The sequence below is a fragment of the Heteronotia binoei genome, chromosome 18 (genome assembly GCF_032191835.1).
Source record: "Heteronotia binoei isolate CCM8104 ecotype False Entrance Well chromosome 18, APGP_CSIRO_Hbin_v1, whole genome shotgun sequence".
NCBI classification, from domain to species: Eukaryota; Metazoa; Chordata; class Lepidosauria; order Squamata; family Gekkonidae; genus Heteronotia; species Heteronotia binoei.
In genome coordinates, this window is record NC_083240.1 from 30,515,184 (window position 1) to 30,534,499 (window position 19,316).

The 19,316-nt window shown below is 46.4% G+C and overlaps 1 protein-coding gene across 2 annotated transcripts in view; it reads left to right on the forward strand.

The window, feature by feature from the left end:
- EIF4H (eukaryotic translation initiation factor 4H) overlaps positions 1–15,995 on the forward strand; it is a 28,654-nt gene extending 12,659 nt beyond the window's left edge. Inside the window, exons 2-7 of one of the 2 annotated variants that reach the window (XM_060259161.1) lie at positions 2,691–2,875; positions 5,799–5,863; positions 5,980–6,079; positions 10,144–10,215; positions 12,161–12,310; positions 13,798–15,995. In XM_060259161.1, coding sequence (XP_060115144.1) covers positions 2,691–2,875; positions 5,799–5,863; positions 5,980–6,079; positions 10,144–10,215; positions 12,161–12,310; positions 13,798–13,937 — 712 coding nt within the window. In that variant the 3' untranslated portion in view covers positions 13,938–15,995. The remainder of the gene's footprint in view (positions 1–2,690; positions 2,876–5,798; positions 5,864–5,979; positions 6,080–10,143; positions 10,216–12,160; positions 12,311–13,797) is intronic. The other variant, XM_060259162.1, reaches the window with a different exon arrangement.
- Positions 15,996–19,316: the final 3,321 nt, after the last annotated feature.

Sequence of the window (19,316 nt, forward strand, 5' to 3'; positions counted from 1 at the left end):
CACAGAAGGATTTCCAGATGTCGCAACGACTTGATAATAAAATCTGTATAAAATGCTTGCAGCTAATTGGTGTATGCTCTAATGGGAGAGGTTTCAAGATTGGATAAGGAATCAGATATGTTTTTCCAGACTGTAGTCCTGCAGACCCCATGAGACATGTTTCCATGTTGATATGTTTGGAATTTGTATGGGCACATAACCTTTTGCACACTTCCAGTACACTGCATAAGAGGCCTCTAATTAGATAGTGGCTGATGTGTAGGCTTAAAAACACAGGTACACTTGTTAGGAAACAAAGTATTATTTCCTTAGTGATAGAGTTGCCACCTGACAACTTCTAGTCATTAGTAATATTTTAGCAGCTGTCTGTAACTTTTTTAGTTTGCTGTACTTTTATGAGCATATGGAATGGACGGGTCCATTTCAGTCCAGTCCAGTAGTATTCTGGCAGTGGTTCTTCAGTATTTTAAGTAGAGAATCTTTTGACCAATCCAGAAAGATTTGGTCAATTGACTGATCAGAGATTGGTTAAAAAAAAAAGTACTTCAGCCATCAGTAGGTTTGGTACATGCCAGTTTTTAAAAAGAGTTAGCATTGTGACAAAATAAAAACAAGGTGTTTTTTTTTAATGTGATTTATTAGCTATTTGTACCCAGCTTTCCTCCCCACTGGGGACCTAGAATGGTTTACCATGGTGTTTTCCCCACCACCATCTTATCTTGACAGCAACCACCCTGTGAGGCGGGCTAGACTGAGAGTGTGTGACTGACCCTTGGTTTTCCAGGGATCTTCTGTGGCAGACTGGCAATTTGAATCTAGGATTCCCAGATGCTAATCATTCTAGTCACTATGACACTGGCTATTGGGGAGTATTTTTTAAAAAAAATTAATAGTTCTAGGTAAGGTGTCTATTGCTGACGATTTGTTTTTGTCTCTTGCCTTTATCATGAAATGCAGAAAAACCAACAGTATGGGATCACAGTTCATGGTTAGGCAGTACAAAAAACAAAACCGTGCTGTACAGGCTAGCAGTGTTTAATAAAACTTTTAAGAGTCATATATACTCCAGATAGTCCTGAGGAAGTCTTTGGACATGATGAAGTGAGCTTATACCTGGGTGCTCGTTGTGGATGGACCATGTTGTAGAGTTGTACTTCTTTAAAATGCGTATAATAGATTTACATTAAATAAAAGTTTTATTACTGTTAGCCTGTACAGCACAACTTTGTTTTTTTGTATTGCTTTATCATGAAATGCCCAGGCCAGCCTATAGTTACGTCATTTCCCCAAAGCAAAACTAATTTAAGGAGAAAGCAAGGAGCAGGCTGTTCCTTCTAGACCTGAATCCAATCCTGCTTTGCAGAGCAGGAGGCGAGCTTCTCAGCAGACTATTCCCTGATTCCTGCAAGTGACTCAGTGGCCTTTGCTAGTGTTGACTCCTTGTAGTCTTCCTGTTTTAGGTATTTCTGCAGTCCTTAAAAGTGGCTGGCAGAAGGAGCTTTGCCAGGCTTCTCTCTCATTGTCTGCAGAGTTACAGAGCAGGCAGTTCTGGCTTTCTAGCAAATGCACCATAGTGACTTTTTAAAAAATCGCCAGTTATACAGTGACATTGTTGGTTTCTGGAATACTTGCTGTTGTTTGACCAGAGTGCCAGTGCTAGAGAGGCACATGCTGCCCTGGGAGCCTTTAAACTCAGGATGCCAGGATTGAACCTGGAATCTTCTACATGGAAAACATGTGCCATTGAACCTTGCTATCTCCCCCTCTCCTACTGTTCTGTCTAAATGTAGCTCATAAGGTCCTAAGATCAAAGACATGCCTTTCCTTTATTGTTCCAGGAAGTGCCATTTACCCAGGAGTGTCAAACATGCAGCTCGGGGGCTGAATCAGGCCCCCAGAAGGCTCCTATCAGGCCCCTGAGCAACTGACTGCCATCTGCTTCCTTCCCCCTAACAGCTTGCTTTACAAGGCTTGCTCAATTGCACAGGAGCTACAGAGCAAAACCTCTATTTTGCCAGGCTCTCTCAATTGCACAGCAGAGCCACTGAGCCAAACCTTTCTTCTATTGGCTGAGGCCCCCCCTCCCAGTCCCCTGGGGAAGGAAGAAAAAGCCAGATCTTCCTTTGCCCAGTTCCTATGGGGAAATACAAAGAAAGCATCTTTAAGACCAATGAGTGCTAACATTTTAAGCATGTTTTAAGGTTTTTAAAAAAATATTGTTTGCCTTTGTCCTTTAAAAAGTTTATATCTCTGCTACCAAATCTTAAATAGGTACACACATGGCCTGGCCCAACACAACATGGCCCAGCCCAGCAAGATCTAATTTATGTCAGATCTGGCCCTCATAACAAATGAGTTCGACACCCCTGATTTACACAGCATCCTCATCTTTTTACAGTGTGGTACAACCATGCTGCTGTGGTCTTTGCTCACTCTCCATTAGGCGTCTGGGGAAATCATTCTGCTTAGAGGACGCATCTGAGCTTGACTTGGACACTTTTTCCACACTTCAGAATGGTTTCTCCCAATTTCCTTTTATTTTCTTCTTCTTTTTTAAAGTATCAGATGCCGGGTTAGTGCCAGAGGCGCTTCGCCACAAATGCATTTTCCGAGCGGAAGCCAACTGCTGCTCCTCCATCCCGCTGGGAGCGTTCTCAGGGCAGAGACTGTAATCCTGTACTTGTCAACAGGTCTCGTGGCGGTTCTGGCCTTGGCCCACGCAAACAGAAAGAGCTGCCAACAGAGCCCCCCTTCACGGCGTACATTGGAAACCTTCCCTTCAACACAGTCCAAGGAGACATTGACGCCATCTTCAAGGATCTCAGTGTCAGGAGCGTGAGACTAGTCCGAGACAAAGAGACAGACAAATTTAAAGGTAAGTGCTTATAGAATCATAGAGTTGGAAGGGACATCCAGGGTCATCTGGTCCACCCCCTTGCACAATGCAGGAAATTCACAAATACCTTCCTGTGACACCCCCGGTTACGCCTGCTCCATGCTCAGAAGATGGGGGTGGGGTGTTGAATCCCTGGCCAAATTGACCTGGAGAAAATTGCTTCCTGACCACAAAGTGATGATCAGCATTTCCCTGGGTGTATAAGAAAGGGCCACGAGAACTAAGCACTAATGCAACCCTTCTTGCATTGCTGTCAGATGGCCGTTTAGCCTCTGTTTGAAAACCTCCGAAGGAGAGCCCACCACCTCCCGAGGAAGCCAGTTCCACCGAGGAACCATTCTAACTATCAGGAAGTTATTCCTGATGTTTACCTGAAAACTGTTTTAATTTCTGGTCCGATCTTTCACTGTCTGTTTTTGATCTGATCTTGCAGTAGGAATGGCAGCATCAGTTGTCCATGGGGAATATCTGGATAGCAACTCCCTAGATGAAACTACTCAATGCCTGCTTGTGACCACATGACCTTGCATGCAGGAACATGTATCTGTTGATAAATCATTAAGCAGCTGTGTTTTCAAAAGCTTATACCCCCCCAAATTTTGTTGATCTCTAAAGTGCTACTGGATTAAGTCTAGCTCTTTCGGTTTTTTAAAAAAATCATAAGATCAGTAACCTGAGAATACCAACAGAAAATAAAAGCAAGTCTCAGGAAAGGTTGTAAAGCTGTATTTGCTCCACCAGCAATATGGAGAATTTGTTGTATCCAGTAGATTAGCCTAAAGTGTGCAGCAGCAGTAAAGTGTAGGCAGCTATTGGAATTAAAAAGCAAAAAAAAAAATTGGTGGTGACTGTAGGTCTGTCTCTTCTGTAGCCTTTGTGAACAACCGTTATTTGTTAATGAAGTGGCTGGGGTCTGCTCACCTTTTAGCCAGATTCATCTGGAAAGCCAGCTTTGCTGTTGTGGCTTCCTCACATGTACTTGGGTGCCAGTTGCATAAGAACATAAGAGAAGCCCTGTTGGATCAGGCCAATGGCCCATCCAGTCCAACACTCTGTGTCACACAGTGGCAAAAAACAACAACAACCAAGTGCCATCAGAAGGTTCACAACTGGAACTAGAAGCCCTTCCACTCCCCCCCCAAGCACCAAGAATATAGAGCATCACTGTCCCAGACAGTTCCAATAAAATGCTGTGGCTAATAGCCACAATGGGCCCCTGCTCCATATTTTTATCCAATCCCCTCTTGAAGCTGGCTATGCTTGTAGCCGCCACCACCACCTGTGGCAGTGAATTCCACATGTTAATCACCCTTTGGGTGAAGAAGTACTTCCTTTTATCCGTTCTAACCCGACTGCTCAGCAATTTATGGATATGGATAAGGGAGCTGTAGAAAAGAGTAGGAGTCCAGTAGCGCCTTAAAGATGAACAATTTATCATAGGATATGAGCTTTTGCGAGTCACTGCTCATTTCTTCAGTATCTGGACTCTTACTCTTTTCTACTGCTGCAGACAAAACAAACACAGCTACCCATCTAGGTGAGAAAGCTGTTCAGTCAATCACTGAGCTTGTTTCATTCTGTCATGGTGACACATCAAAAGCCGTTTCAAGGATTATTTGGACAGCAGCAGGATGCTGTGGTTCACAAAGGCTGTTATCCTAAGCACTGTTGCCCAGACTTGGAGGAAGGCATTGTAATGTTCCGTGCAGTGTGGCTTAAGCAAAGTCTGGAATCCTGCATGTGCGCCAAGAGCCATAGCTCAGGAAGGCATATTGGGAAGGTGTTCAGAGAAAAGCTGCAAAGACTCTTGGAAGCAAAGCCTTAAGCCAGTGAGGGGCAAATGAGAGAGCTCTTACAGCAGCTGCCTTTTCAAGGACAACTACAAGAGCTATGGCTGGCCCAAGGCAGCTGCAAGTGGAGGAGTGGGGAATCAAACCTGGTTCTCCCACATAAGAGTCCGTGCACTTAACCACTACACCAAACTGGCTTTCATTTACACACACTCTCCCCCTTTGTGATAGCCCCCGAAGGTAACAGTACCATCCATCCACATCTTACAGATACTTGTGGGTTTTATTTCTGGCGGTGGTGTTACTTGAATTGTGTGTTTTGAAGCAGATACCTTCTACGTCTTTTATGGATAGAAGGAGAATTTGAAGTGGTTTTCATGCAGAAGGCTCACTAGGGCAAAATCCGGAGGTGCTGTTTTAACTGTTGGGAGCCACCAAAGGCTCCTTGCTGAAATATGCATGTGTGGATGGCTAGTTCTGGGCTGAACTTTTCAGGGAGCCTTGCTTGCTCTGGAAGCCTGCAAGCTGATACCATGCTTGTTGCTCCCTTTACTTACTTTGTGTAGCTTAACCAGGGTTGGGGCTCTTTCCATGTGGAACATATGGTCGTCATGAGGCAAAAGTATTTCACCTTTGACTTACGCGATTACAGGGAGCTTCCAGATCCCCTCAGACTTCTCAACCAGCTAGAATTACTGAGGCTTTCCTGTTTCAGAGCGAAAAGAGTAAAAGATGCTTTTGGAAAACCTGAAAGCAGCTATTTTTGTAAAATAGGTAACAAATAACATCAAACCTGAAATGATGTATGAGGAAGGTTTCTGCTCTGACGCAGGAGCACTGCTAACTGACTCCCTTTTTAGTTAAATAGTCTCCCCTGTAAATTGAATATGCACCAGCACTTGAAAAATCGATCCCCTCAGTACGTGTTTTAGTTCATTTCTTACCCTTTTGGCCATGGGACTTTTATGGTGCTCTCCTCCTTTTCGTATCCGGTGAAGTTCGTCAGAAAGAGCAGCTGACCCAGGACAACCGGTGAGCTTTATAGCGTTTCAGCAGCAGACATGAAAGTTAGTTTAAATCACTCCAGTTTGTCTTGTTTTTTTGTCTCACAGGATTTTGTTACGTAGAATTCGATGAAGTTGAGTCACTTAAGGAAGCCCTGACATACGATGGAGCAGTGAGTATGCTATTTTTTGTAAAGAAAGTTTCAAAAAATGGTAGCAACCGTCTGGAATGGGCTTTGTAAACAGCAAGATCTCTGTTTCTCCCCCCCCCCCCCTCTTTATTTGACAGCTTCTGGGTGACCGGTCGCTCCGAGTGGACATTGCTGAAGGCCGGAAACAAGACAAAGGTGGTTTTGGTTTTAGAAAAGGTGGCGGCCCAGATGACAGAGGTAATGGTTTAAATGGGGTTCTTAATACATTACAAATGGGAATTATTCTGCTGAACTTGCTCATTTCAAGCAAACCTGTTTATGTGCGTAATACGAAGCGTTGGCAGATGTGTGATGGGGGATTGAAGCGTCCTTGACTTTCACTAAATGTAGCAGTCGCTTTTGATGCTTGCTCTCAGATCCAGGTAGATGAATGAAAGAGCAAAGGGTGTTTAATTTGCTTGCCTCTGTCAAGGCAAAGACAAATCTAGCGTGGGAGAGTAGGATGGCCTTCTGTTATATGTTGGAATTCTTTACATCTCTGAAACAATACAGAAGAACAGTCATGAAACTGGTAATAAAACCATCTCTAAAACCCATGACACATTTCAGGTCAACCATAAAAACAAAGAGAGCTGGGCGATGTGCACCAGCTGCAGAAAGAAAGAAAAAATTAGCTAGTAGCCTGGGAGGGGAAAAAAAATTTTACTTGGTTCCTAAAGATGCTCAAGGTTAGCACCGGACAGATTTCTGTCGGGAGCAAATTTCATACAGAAGGTGCCAAGGCAGATAAGTCCCTGTCCATAGGTTTCATCCTCTTCCGACAATGAGCCACATATTGGCTTTTATCTAATGGGAGGCATGAATAGAGTAAACTCATGGAATAGGAGTCTCTTGCCTCTGCTTCCCACTGACCCCCCTCAAAAGGAAAAGAAGAAAAAAAAAGATCAAGGAGACTTTCCTGAAACTGTGAATACAGTTGGGGCTTTGGTGGTAGGAGGGGAGAATTAGTGAGAATTTCTTCTCCCCCCCCTCCACTGACAGACGTGACCTTCTAGCTGTTGGATACAGGGGGCCGTTGGATGCAGGCCAAGTACTTGGAAGGTGTTGCATGGTCCAGATTTTTTAAAGTCACAAATCTGGGTCAATCTCTAGAACCTGTTTGTTTTCCTGTCCCTTTGACTACGTTGCTCTATGCCCTGGCTGGTTTTAAAACCTGTGGGAGCACTGGAGGGGAGGTTGGACCTTTTATGTATTTCTGCATGTTGTTATTTTATCAAGCTTTATACCCTGTTTCTATAATGTGAAGGCCTCCATATCATCAGTGCAGTGCATAGGCCCAATTGGAGGAAATATTTCTGTGTTCTCCAGGAGCTTATTTGGGATTTTGCATCTTCCAGCACCTCAGGCCCCGTTCCTGCTTGCTTGGAGGCAAACATATGGAGTCGAACCTTTACCGAGAGTTTAAAAATAGCCTGCAGTTCTGCAACACGGGGAGCAACTCTTTGTTTGTTAAAAGCAAGGGATTGTAGTTGTAACTCATATGAGAAAATGGCACTTAAGGACACAGGCTTCTGAATTATCCTCCTTGGGTAGTTTTTAATTTGATGTGTTATGGAGCAGGGCTTATCTTGGGGCTGCGACAGGCAAGTCACAGCCTCTTATTGAGCAAGTCAGCGTCTTCAAATACTATACGCCTGCTTCAGAACTGCGTTGAGTGCAGAGTTTTATTTATGACACTTATCCTGCCTTCCCTCTTGGAATGCAAGGCATGGGGTGGGTCTCCCATCTAGAACCTGGCCAGATGCCCTCTTTTGTTTCAGCCTGGTTGCTGTCTTTATGTCTGTTTTTTTGGCCATTGATTGGGAGCAGGGCACTTACAATTCAGCAGGAGCTCACAGGAGCACAGCTCCTGAACCTTTCTGAGGGTTCTCCCTCTTTCTTCCCACCTACCCTGTCCATTGAATACTTGGTGCAGCTGCATAACTGTCCCTGGATTAGGAGAGCGGGCAGCCAGCCAGTCACCAGGAGCTTTGCCACACCCCCAGCAGCCCTCATTAACCCTTGGAGAAGCCCACACCACCCTTTCTCCACTTCTTGTGCGATTTTGGGCAGTGGGTGGCTTGCTGGCCTTTTGACTGGGGTGGGGGGTGGCCAGGGAGAGCGGCAGGTAAGCGAGGCCTGCTTGGGCTTGCTGGATTTCTAGCCAGCCCAAGCAGACCTCACTCGCCCAGGGCTCTCCTTTCTTGTGTCAGGTTGCTTTTGGTTGGTGGGGAGGGGCAGTGTATGCTAATGAGCTCCACCACCAATTTGTTTTTTTTACGAAGAAAGACTTCTGCTTATAATATTTCAGTTTAAAGAGACTTGGATTTGCTACAGGCACTCTTCCACTTGGTGCACTGCATGTGTGCAAAGTTCTGTTGTCACAGCAGACTTACGGTGACCCTGTAGGGCTTTCACAACAGAAGAAACGTTCAGAGGTGGTTTGCCATGACTTGCCTCTGCACAGTGATGCTGGACTTCAGTCTCCCACCTGAGTGCTAAACCAGGGCTGACCCTGCTTCACTTCTAAGATCTGACAAGATCAGGCTGGCCTGGGCTATCCAGGTCAGGGTGGCACACTGCCGAGTTCATTGTGCAGCTCACACCCCCATCATAAGATTAGTTGCAGAATCACAATCGCCACAAACTGTGGGTTTTTTTTATTTAAAATAAAAGCCTTTAGAAAATGAGCAGGATTAGGATGAAGAAGGCAGGAAGATAACTGCATGTGGAGCAGCAGGGTTATGCCTTTGCGAGCTGTGGAGAAGGAGACACGCAGTTTCCCCCATCTGCATGGGAACTGCCAGTTTGGTGTAGTGGTTAAGTGTGCGGACTCTTACCTGGGAGAACCGGGTTTGGTTCCCCGCTCCTCCACTTGCACCTGCTTGGAATGGCCTTGGGTCAGCCATTGTTATTGCAGGAGTTGTCCTTGGAAGGGCAGCAGCTGTGAGAGCCCTCTCAGCCACACCCACCTCACAGGGTGTCTGTTGTGGGGGGGGGGGTAAGATATAGGAGATTGTAAACCGCTCTGAGTCTCTGATTCAGAGAGAAGGGCAGGGTATAAATATGCAGTCTTCTTCTTCCAGGGTTGAAAGTTCAGGAGTGCATTCCTCCCCTTTATTTCACTTTGGTTAGAGAAATAGCTTGGCACGTTGAATGCATCAAAGTCATTACTGTCTACTCAGATGGGCAGTGGCTCTCCAGGGTCTCGGGTGGAGGTCTTTCACATCACTTACTGCCTGATCCTCTTGACTGGAGATGCCAGAGATTGAACCTGGGACCTTCTGCATGTCAAGCCGATGCTCTGCTAGTGTGCCACAGGAGATCGAAGCCCCTCTGGCCCTTCAGAGGGGTGCATGTTTTTGTGAGGGGAGTTTTCAAAACCCTAGTGTAACCCCCACCATTTCCCAAGTTCTATCTTGGGAGAGGGGTTATGCTAAAGTTTTGAAAACTCCCCATATAGTTTTCTTGCTCCCAAGTGAAAGACACACCTGTCCCAATCCCTGCTCTACAAAAAGATACTGGAGCTCCTTTGGCCTTCACATTAGGTCATCCTAGAGAGAGGAGTGAAACACCTGCCAGAAAAAAGAAAGGAATTGAGGCTGCTGCTGCTGGTTGGGGTCAAGGGTAGGTGCTGGGCCCACTGGTATCGCTCGCTGGGACCTGCGCAACCACTAGCAGTCAAAAATTGTATAACGTTGTGGTTGATCAAATGGAAACGTGTGTATCATTTTGTATGTATGTTACCAAGCGTCTTGGGCTTTCTGATGTTTTCTTTCATGCACCTGGATAATTTTGTGTGGGCTCATAAGCTTAGGGGCTCTCAAAATAGAGGCAGTAGCTGACACAACAGCATGATGTGTGTTCTGTGACAAACCCCACAACTTCACTAAGTTTAACGGCAGACCTTCTGGAGTCTTGTCCCTGTAAGGGATTTCAGTGCATCTCGGGGAAAGCAGAGAGCCATGTTTTAAAGTTACACCTGCCCTGAAGAAGCTGGCCCTTTGGCAGATCTCATTGCAGCTCTTAAGGGCTGAGGCACGGTTGAGTCTCCCGTCTGGCTCAGTCATTGCGGCTCCTTAACTGGAGGAGATGAGCTCCCTTCAAGAGCCAGCCGGGTGTCCAAGCACCGCCTCTTCCTGCAGAGCACAATTGCCAGATGTTAGAGAATGTGAAGCTCACATGAAGGAGTTTCCACGGCTTGGATACAGGCCCCCAACTTCCTCTTTTGACCCATGCTTGCACTGTGGCTTCCTTTTTAGGCATGGGCGGAGGTCCCCGGGAATCGCGAGGAGGTGGATGGGATTCCAGAGATGACTTCAATTCTGGTAGCAGTATTTCTACTACTTTTCTTTTTTTTAATTACTGAAAAGTTTTCAACGTCTTTCCTTCATTTATTTTTTTGCTGGCGACAGTCACAAGGCCGGCTCATTGGCCACCAAAGCAAGAAGTCCAAGGCTTTACCCAGAAGGGGGGGCACTTGCGGAAGATCGAGCTGACAAAAGTTGCAAACGTGTTCTTGTAACAGGGAGAAGGGAGTTGTTTTAGAAGAGCTCCTGTGACTGGAGCCTACATTGGGATGAGGGAAGCTTGTGTTTCTCAATGTCCCAGGATATAAATGTTGCAGCCTTCTGGACAACTCTTATGTATTTTTTTCCTTGATTGCTTGAAACACCTTCAGAAGATATTGATTTAACTTTTCATGTACGGATGGTTCTTCCTTGCCATTGGTAGATCTGTGCATCCATCCGTCCACCTGTCTGTCTCTCTGCTTCTGGTATAGCAAACTTCAGGAATACCTTTGGTAGAATTAGATGTTGGCTAACATTTTTTTTCCCTTTTAAAGGCCTTAACTTTTTTCATTGATCACAAGTTCTTCACTATAGCGATGTAAGCAGGGTGTGGATTGTTAAGGGGGAGAGGGGACAGTCCAGACTTGCTTATGGCTGAGAGGGTGAGGTTCCAACTCTCTGCATGATACGGACTCCCTGTGCTCACCAGCCCTGCCAGAACAGTTCAGAGTGGGAGTATATAGCCTTCATTTCATGGGCATTAAAATCTCAAATGGTTTTCTTAAATTTTGCTTTACTGTCATTTGTCCCTATGTGCCTGTTTGCATATGCTCATTTCTGCTCTGATGGGGTTTGTGACAGGGCTCATAATTTATATCCCGAATTGGTTCCCTGGCTATTGTAGGGTTGCTGCTTGGCCTGGAGGAAAGTTTCTTGACCCTTTAAGCTTAATGAGTGGAAGTGGCCAGCTGAAACTTTTAATGGCATGGAAGTATTCGACTTCACCCAGCACATAGCATCCTATTAAGGACATTTTTCTCCAGGCTGCTAGACCATAGCAGATTCGGGGGGTATTGCATGGGCTGCAGACCATAAAGGAATTTTGCATTCAGACAAGGTTGATCCAGACAACATTGATTCTCCTTTGCTTTCTGGCGCCTGGTGGACATGGGCTACTTTTGACTTGGCTCCTTAGGCTCCTTATTTTTCAGACTTCGCTCATCTGGAGCTTTTTCTGTAAATAAAAACTGGGGAGGATTTATTGCTATGGGGGTATGGGATTAATCAATGGGTATGTGTAGCTAGACCCCGATTATGTTTTCATCCTTTTTTGTGGGGGGGGGGGGGAGCAGGAAACCAGCTCTTACATGGACCTCGGAATGGTCTCTCACCTAGATTGCTGATCAGGTCCCAGCTGCTGAACTTCATATGCTCCAAGACCATTCACTGTGCCTGAAAGTCCTTCATCTGAACAAACCCAGAACCAGGCCTCGGATTCAGTGGGAGCTCACAGGAGCGGAGCTCCTGAACCTTTCTGAGAGTTCCCCCCCCTCCTCCTTCTGAGAATTCCACCTCCTTGTCCATTGAATATTAGGTGCAGCTGCATAACAATTCCTGGATGAGCTCCACCTATTTTTCTACAAAATGACCCCTGCCCAGAACGAACACTTGTCAGTCACAAGAGACCTCCTTTGTAATACATTTATGCATCAAAATAGCACCCAGACATCTTGCTTCAAAAGCAAAGCTAATGGGTTGCAACCAAAAACTTAGCTTGAGTTCTCTGAAAGGGGAGAAATCCTGATGTGATTCTCAACTAAACTTATGAAGGGTTAACATCATGTTACACTAAATGCTCAGTGACAGCCTGGCTCCCCGTGAGACCCTCCTGTAGTGTGGTGCCATCTGCCACTGCACTGTGCCCAGCCTTTTGCTCGGTCCCAAGACGTTAAGAGCTGGTGCTGACTCCCAGCATTCCTTTTGGCAGGCTTCCGAGATGACGACTTCCTGGGAGGCAGAGGCAGAACGCGTCCTGGCGACCGGCGAACAGGCGCTCCACCAATGGGGGGCACTGGTCGCTTCAGGGATGGCCCTCCCCTTCGCGGGTCTTCCATGGACTTCAGAGAGCCAACAGAAGGTAGGCTGATGCTGGGCTGTGTTTCTGTAAAACTTGGGACTGGTGCTCCTAGCAGTTGGGGGGTCCACACTTGTTAAACACTATGACATGTTATGAAGGGTCTGTTCTTTGGCACCCTTAATGCTTGGATGCTCAGGCCTCCCCCATGGATGCTCTGTTCCTTTCATTACCTCTTGGGGTATACCTGTGAAAGTTCTGCTGACTACTTGGAACTCTAGGGACTGGCTGGGGATGCAGCTTGCCAGACTGAGTTAGGTTGCTTTTGTTTGGTGCTTGATCCCAAATTGGTGAACTTAACATCTCTTCAAATACCAGGGAATGGGGGGAGGGGTGTGTGCATATGGGAGCTCTGAGAGCCAGGTGGTGTGGTGGTTAACAGCAGCAGACTCAAACGGATTGATTCCCCTCTCCTCCACATGAAGCCCGCTGGGTGACCTTGGGCCAGTCACAGTTCTCTCAGAGCTCTCTCAGTCCCACCTGCCTCACAAAGTGCCCATTGTGAGGAGAGGAAGGGAACTTTGAGACACCTTATGATAGAGAAAGATGTTGTGTAAAAATCAGCTCTGCTCTTGGATGAGGAAAAGCCCAGTGGCCCAGACTCTCAGGCTGCCGGTGGGGCTGTTGCATAATTGAATGGTCCAACACAACAACACAGAAAACCATCAGTGTAGGCTAGAACTGTTTTCCCAGACCAACTAGCTGGGTGGGACTTGCCTTAAATCTGCTGATAACCTTGTTGCTTACTTCTGAGTGCCCATTAAATCTGCATACCTTTGCGCATGAAAAAGACACGTTTGAAGAGAAGCTTTAAAAAAATAATAATAATGAAATGGTCGTGAGTTGAGCAGGTGTTTCCTTAGAAGAGGCATTCCCCCTTCAATAAGTGAAAGAATGCTTCTCTTCTGGTGAAATATTCAGTAGCTGATTTAGGGTAGTTGCAAAGAGAACAAGCTGAGCCAAGAGGTTCCTGGTTCAAATCTTGCCCAGGCTGCAGACTCTCAAGAGAATCTTAGGCAAAGTCATTTGATCATCTACAACAGGAGGGGTAATACTGCCAGCCAACTTAAAGGGCTGTTGTAAGGACTGCAAGAGGGTAACGTACAATGGTGAAGTTCTTCAAATGCTGGAAGTCTTATCCCTGTGCTCTATTATTAAGTCCTGTACGTTTGTATTAATCTGCCCAAGTTTACACGGAGCACCTCTGTGGTCTGCAGCTAGTTTTTAAGTGGTCAGCTTAAGCAGGGTTTCTCCTCTGTCCGCATGAGCCACCACTCAGTGTGCAAAGTTGCACAGTCGAGATCAGAAGGGGGAATTCCACAGCCTCAGCACCCAGCATCGCCTCCACCTGCAAAAAAAAAAAAATCCATGCAATGTACTCTGAACTTAGAAAGCATCCCTAGCAGGCATTCCTTTTCCTCATCTCCCAGAGAGTTCTTTTCCTCTTGTTGCATGCCCCACCAGTCCATCTCTCTCTTTTTTTCTTCCAGAGGAAAGAGCCCAGCGGCCCAGACTCCAGCTCAAGCCACGGACGGTTGACACCCCGCTCAACCAAGTAGCCAACCCCAACTCTGCTATCTTCGGTGGAGCCAAGCCAAGGGAGGAAGTAGTAAAGGGAGAACAGGAATGAGCTTGAGAGGGCGAAAACGGGAACGGGATTGAGGGAGGGACAGGGGGGAGGGGTGGGAGGGGAGAAAAGCGCAAGACAGCCCAGAGTGTCTCTACCTGTGCTCGAACATTAACCCCGCGACCGCCGTTCCTATCATCTGACACTTGCCCTCCTTGAAACAGAAATGGAAAAAAACAAACAAAAACCCAAACCAGAGCTTGTGAATGCATGTCAGCTGTTAACAAGTGGTTTTTAGTACGTTCTTGGCTTTGCTGTTTCTAGTGCCTGCGTTGTCTTAAGTTCTTCCTGCCCCGCCCCACCCTGGTACACAGCTTTTTGCCACCAAAGCACTCCCCCCTTTCACGGATGTGGACTTCTGTAAACTGAGGTGCTATTCCATCTTTCTTCCTCCGGCTCTTCTTCCAAGACACAGGGGTCAAGCCTTCAGACCCCGTTGCGTATCGTTCCGAGTTAACGTGGTGCTCCTCTTTCTCCCCACCCCCACCCCTGCATGCTTTTCATCCCCTTCTGCGGCCCTAAACTCAAGAGTCCCGGCCACGCGGAAGACACTTGAGTCCTGGAATACCGCTCCCCGTAGAATTAGATGGCTTACGTAAGCACTGAATTAAAATAGGATCACTGCCTCGGATCACCCGGCGCTATGGAATCGATGTGAAATCATCAGTTGCGTGTGGGGCTTTTTTTTGGCAGACTTTTTTCTTTTCTTTGCTTAGAAAATTTGAAATGGCCACGAGAGCAGTGAGAGGTAATCTGAAGCGAGCACCCATTCGGAGCGCGTGTTAGCTCTGTCTGTTCCAAATGCACCTAGAATTGAGCAAGCTTAAGAGTGGATGATGCAGACTTTCTTGGTGTCTTGTCTTTGCCCTGCCCAACGTAATGCTCCCTTGCACTCACCGGTCGGCACTATAAACCTGTGCCTACCCAAGTCCCCCAAAGACTGCCTCTTCCAGCTGTTCCTCTTTAAAAAAAAAAAAAATGCTTGCTACCAGCATTTTAACTGCTTTCCGGAAACCAGTGGATTTTTATTTTTTATTTTATTTTGGTTTTGTTTGAAGGAGCATCTGTCCTTTGCCACTCTGGCGCTGGGCTCTGTCTCTCTCTGCCCCCCTCCCAAAAAAACCCCCCCAACACCCCTTCTCCTGTTCTGCAGAAGGCCACTATTTGGTCCATGCTTGGGTTAGCTTTCCCTGATGGGTTATACAGTCAATTTTACATAACTCTTCTCTGCCCCTCCCCCAATTGGCGCTGAAAGACACAAAGGCCTGATAAAGCATCTTCCAGAGAGAGAGCTAACCCGAACTTCCACGTCTGAAGGGATTCTGCTCTGCCAGGAACTTTTGAATGTAAATCTGGAGGAAAGGTAACTGGACAGTTGTGTAAAAGGGGAGAAGAGCTTCTGTCAACGTGTTCACATCAGCCCAGGCTATTAGGCTTCCAGTGTTCATTCTGGGCAATGTGGGCCCTCATGCTACCCAAGAGATTGCGGGATATCCGCTTGAAGCGGGAGTTCACTCTCGTGCAGATTGTAAAGCTCTAGACTGCAGGGCTGCAATCTCTCCCCCCGCCCCCTGATTAAAATAAGCCATGCCCGCTATGTAAAAATGGGAGTTGGGGGTCCAGTTAGATCAACAGAATAGAATCCCCTCTTGGAAACAGACCGCTCCCAGCAGTGTACAGGAGTAGAGGCTTCTCTTTGCTCCCCACCCCCTCCTTAAAAAGCTGCTTTTGAGGATAAGAACCATTTGACTAACGCTAACATTCTTTGACATGCATTTTTTGTGCGATTGTGTTCCAAACGAAATCCATCCAACGACCCTTTCTTTTGTTCTGAAATGTGGAAAGAGCCCCAAGATTTTAAGAGCAAAAAGAAAAACAAAAGCGAAGAAGGCTCCTGTGCAAAGCTCACTTCGAGTCGAGACATTTGACTTTTAAATGTGTAAAAATATAAGACAAACCTTCCAGACACTTAACACATTCTGCTTCATGACAAAGTAAATTTATGGATATGGTATTTTGTGAATGATCTTTTAAATAAAGAAAACATTAAGTAATACTTAAGGCTGGTCTGTTTTGGAATTTGTGTGTCTAAATCGGGGGAGGTGGAGGGAGAAGAGCCGTTCCAGCGTTGCAGTTAAAGTTTTGCTCGGATTGCAGAGACGTGGGTTCAGATCTGTACACGAGGATATGGTGCAATGGAAGAGCCTTTGCTTGGCATGCAGAAGGTCTCTAGCATCTCTGGTTGAATGATGTGAAGTCGCAGGTATTTGGGGAAGGCGGTGGTATAGGAGATCTTAGACTGCCCAGTCCGTAGTGGAGATCTCTCACAAAGTGCCTGCAAGATCAAATGAGATCTCTGCCTTCTGTCTTTTTGAAATTCTGCAACATCAAGCCTTACAAGCTCTGGCGAATTTGGAAAGTTTGCACAGTGCGCTGCGTGGGCTTGCTCAGTCCTAACAAAAAAGGTATGATGTGGATGTTCGTGTGTTTAATTTTCGTGGGACTGTACAGCTTCTCTAGTCTCTAGTGGCCAATCCAAATGGGACCATGCTAGCAAATTTTGGCAAGGCTTGAGGCCTTTCCTGGTCTGGTAGTGGGAGGGAGATGGGAGGAACTACAGGGAGGCGAGAGTTGGCATTGTATCTCCCATTCCCTGCAGGTGCCTTGTGAGTGGCATCAGGCTTCTAGGTCTTGCACAGCATCTCGTCTGAAAGATCTGGGTTGAGTGGGGTGGACTTCATTGCCCCTGCAGCATCCACTCCTCATCTCCACTTGCCTTCCTCATTATTAGGCTGGGATGTGATGCTGGGCAGAGCTGGCAATGGTAGTGGGAGGGATGTGGTGAGAGAAAGGACGGGGGAGAATCCCAGGCAAAGAGAAGCCTGGCAGAGCGGAAAGTGGGAGGTGGGTGTTAATTTGAACCAGGGCTTTTTTTGTGTAGCAGGAACTTCTTTACATATTAGGCTACCCCCCCCCCCCGATGTAGCCAGTCCTCCAAGAGCCTTCAGGGCCTACTGTAAGCTCCAGGAGGATTGACTCCGTCAGGGGGGTGCAGCCTAATATGCAAAGGAGTTCCTGCTACCAAAAAAGCCCTGATTTGGACTGTCTGGGGCTTGGAGGAGCTTAACACAGGGAGTGATGGGATGGCAGTCTTAATTCCTAGAAGTGAATGCTTGTAGCGGTGCAGTGGACATCTAGGTGAGATTTTGGCAAGGTAAAGAGCTTGATTCTCAAGCCGAGCTACAGTGCATTGGGAGCTTCACCTTTGCTGCTGGACACAATGCTGGTGTGGACCCTTTGACCTTATGCTACTCACTGGGCCACACACCACAACGCTGCCTTCCTTCAGCATTAACCCAGGCTTGAGTTTATTTTAATCTGGAATGTTTCTCTGTAACTCCCCTGTGAAAGGGGACATGATGGTTTCCCGCTGCTGTATCTTGGTTTCCTGTTTGAGCGGGGAAAGGTGTTCTTAGCTTGTGAAACATCATGCTGATATTCTGGCCTGTTTGGAAGCTGCACAGCCCTTTATTGGCTCGCATCTCTTCTGGTTGGGATGCTGAGATGCGTCTTTTCTTATATGGACAACATATTTCTATTTTACCCGTGTTCTTATGTCCTAGAAGCTCTGAGGAGCAGACTGGCATCTCTGCTCTCATTCATGCAATGGCCCTGTGAGGTACATTAAGCGAAGAGTGCCAGCGTTCCAAAGTTTGCTTCCTAATGGTGGTGATCTTTGAACTAGACATTTGGATCGAGGTTCTAGCCTGACCTGGTTATACCTCTTGCTCTCTGTCCCTGGGACTCTGAACGATACCACACTTGTGATGTCTGAGTAAAGGAACATGTGGGTTGGAGATGTGGCGTATTTTGGGAAAAGACTGGTGTTGGTACACATTCTCTTGATTTCTCATATCCCAAGGTACCTGAAAAGCTTTGGTATCTCTCCCAGTCTCATCCTGACCAAAAGAACCTTCGGCTATATGTGAACAAGTTGAGGTCGCCTCCTACAGATGAGAAGATCGATAGAATTCCAGTTTTTGAGAAATATTTGTCCCTTGCGCAAGGAGGAGGAAATAACAGAAGAGGTTGTTGACATTTTAAGTTTATCACGTGTCATTTGTTGTTGCTTGTCGGAGGAGAACCAATGGGGGGTGTTCAGCTAAACATTAGGATGACAGAGTGGTTCCCCAGTGCAACAGGCTTCCTCAGGAGGTGGCGGGCTCTCCTCCTTTGGAGGTTTTTAAGCAGAGACTAGATGGCCATCTGACAGCAATGGTGGTTCTATGACTCATTGTGAATTAAGGCATATTGTATATCATACCATACCAAACCTTTAATGGCATAGCAATCGCAAATGAGAATACATAGAATGTAAAAAATTTAAACGTTGTAGATAAAATTTAAAAAAAGAAACAGATTTCATATGCATTTGTACATGATCAGATTTAAATTTAAGAATGTCCACCAAAAATTTTGCCTCGGCCTTTGTAACCTCCCACTTAGTATTAGTCAGTAAATAATGGAAGGGTGGCAGAGTAGATAAATCTGGTGACAAAGAAAGCTTGCAAAATAGTTCTTTGTGGAGATTATTATATATGGAATAATCAAGCGATATATGCGTATTGCAAGAGGAGGGTAGGAAGGGATGAAACAGTGCTCAGCTCTGTGGCCATTTCTTATATGTGCCTGGTAATGATCACCACTTTGGGGTCAGGAAGAAGACATTGGATTTATATCCCGCCCTCCACTCAGAGTCTCAGAGCGGCTCACAATCTCCTTTACCTTCCGCCCCCACAACAGACACCCTGTGAGGTGGTGGAGCTGGAGAGGGCTCTCACAGCAGCTGCCCTTTCAAGGACAACCTCTGCCAGAGCTATGGCTGACTCAAGAGCATTCCAGCAGCTGCAAGTGGAGGAGTGGGGAATCAAACCCAGTTCTCCCAGATCAGAGTCTGCACACCAAACTGGGAGGAATTTTCTTCCAGCCCAGATTGGGGACCCTGGAGTTTTTTTGCCCCCCTTGGAGCATAGAGCAGAGTATCACTGGGGGCGGGGGGAGGTGTAAATTCCCTGCATTGTGCAGGGGGTTGGACTAGATGACCCTTGGAGTCCCTTCCAGCTCTAAGTACCCCTCCCCCGAATGTTTGTAATGGACAGTGGGCTGATTTTTAAAAGTTATTACCTAATACAAGGGAAAAAATTAAAAAGTGTCCAAATCATAATTTACCAAATAAATGGGAACCAAGAACCATCAAACATTGTAACATGAAGGTAAAGAAACGACAAGAGTTTGCCAAGGATGAAATTTCATTCTGTTTTTGCAGTATGGGTGCTGCACAATTGCCAGCCAACAGGGGGGGGGAATGCTTGGGTTTAATAC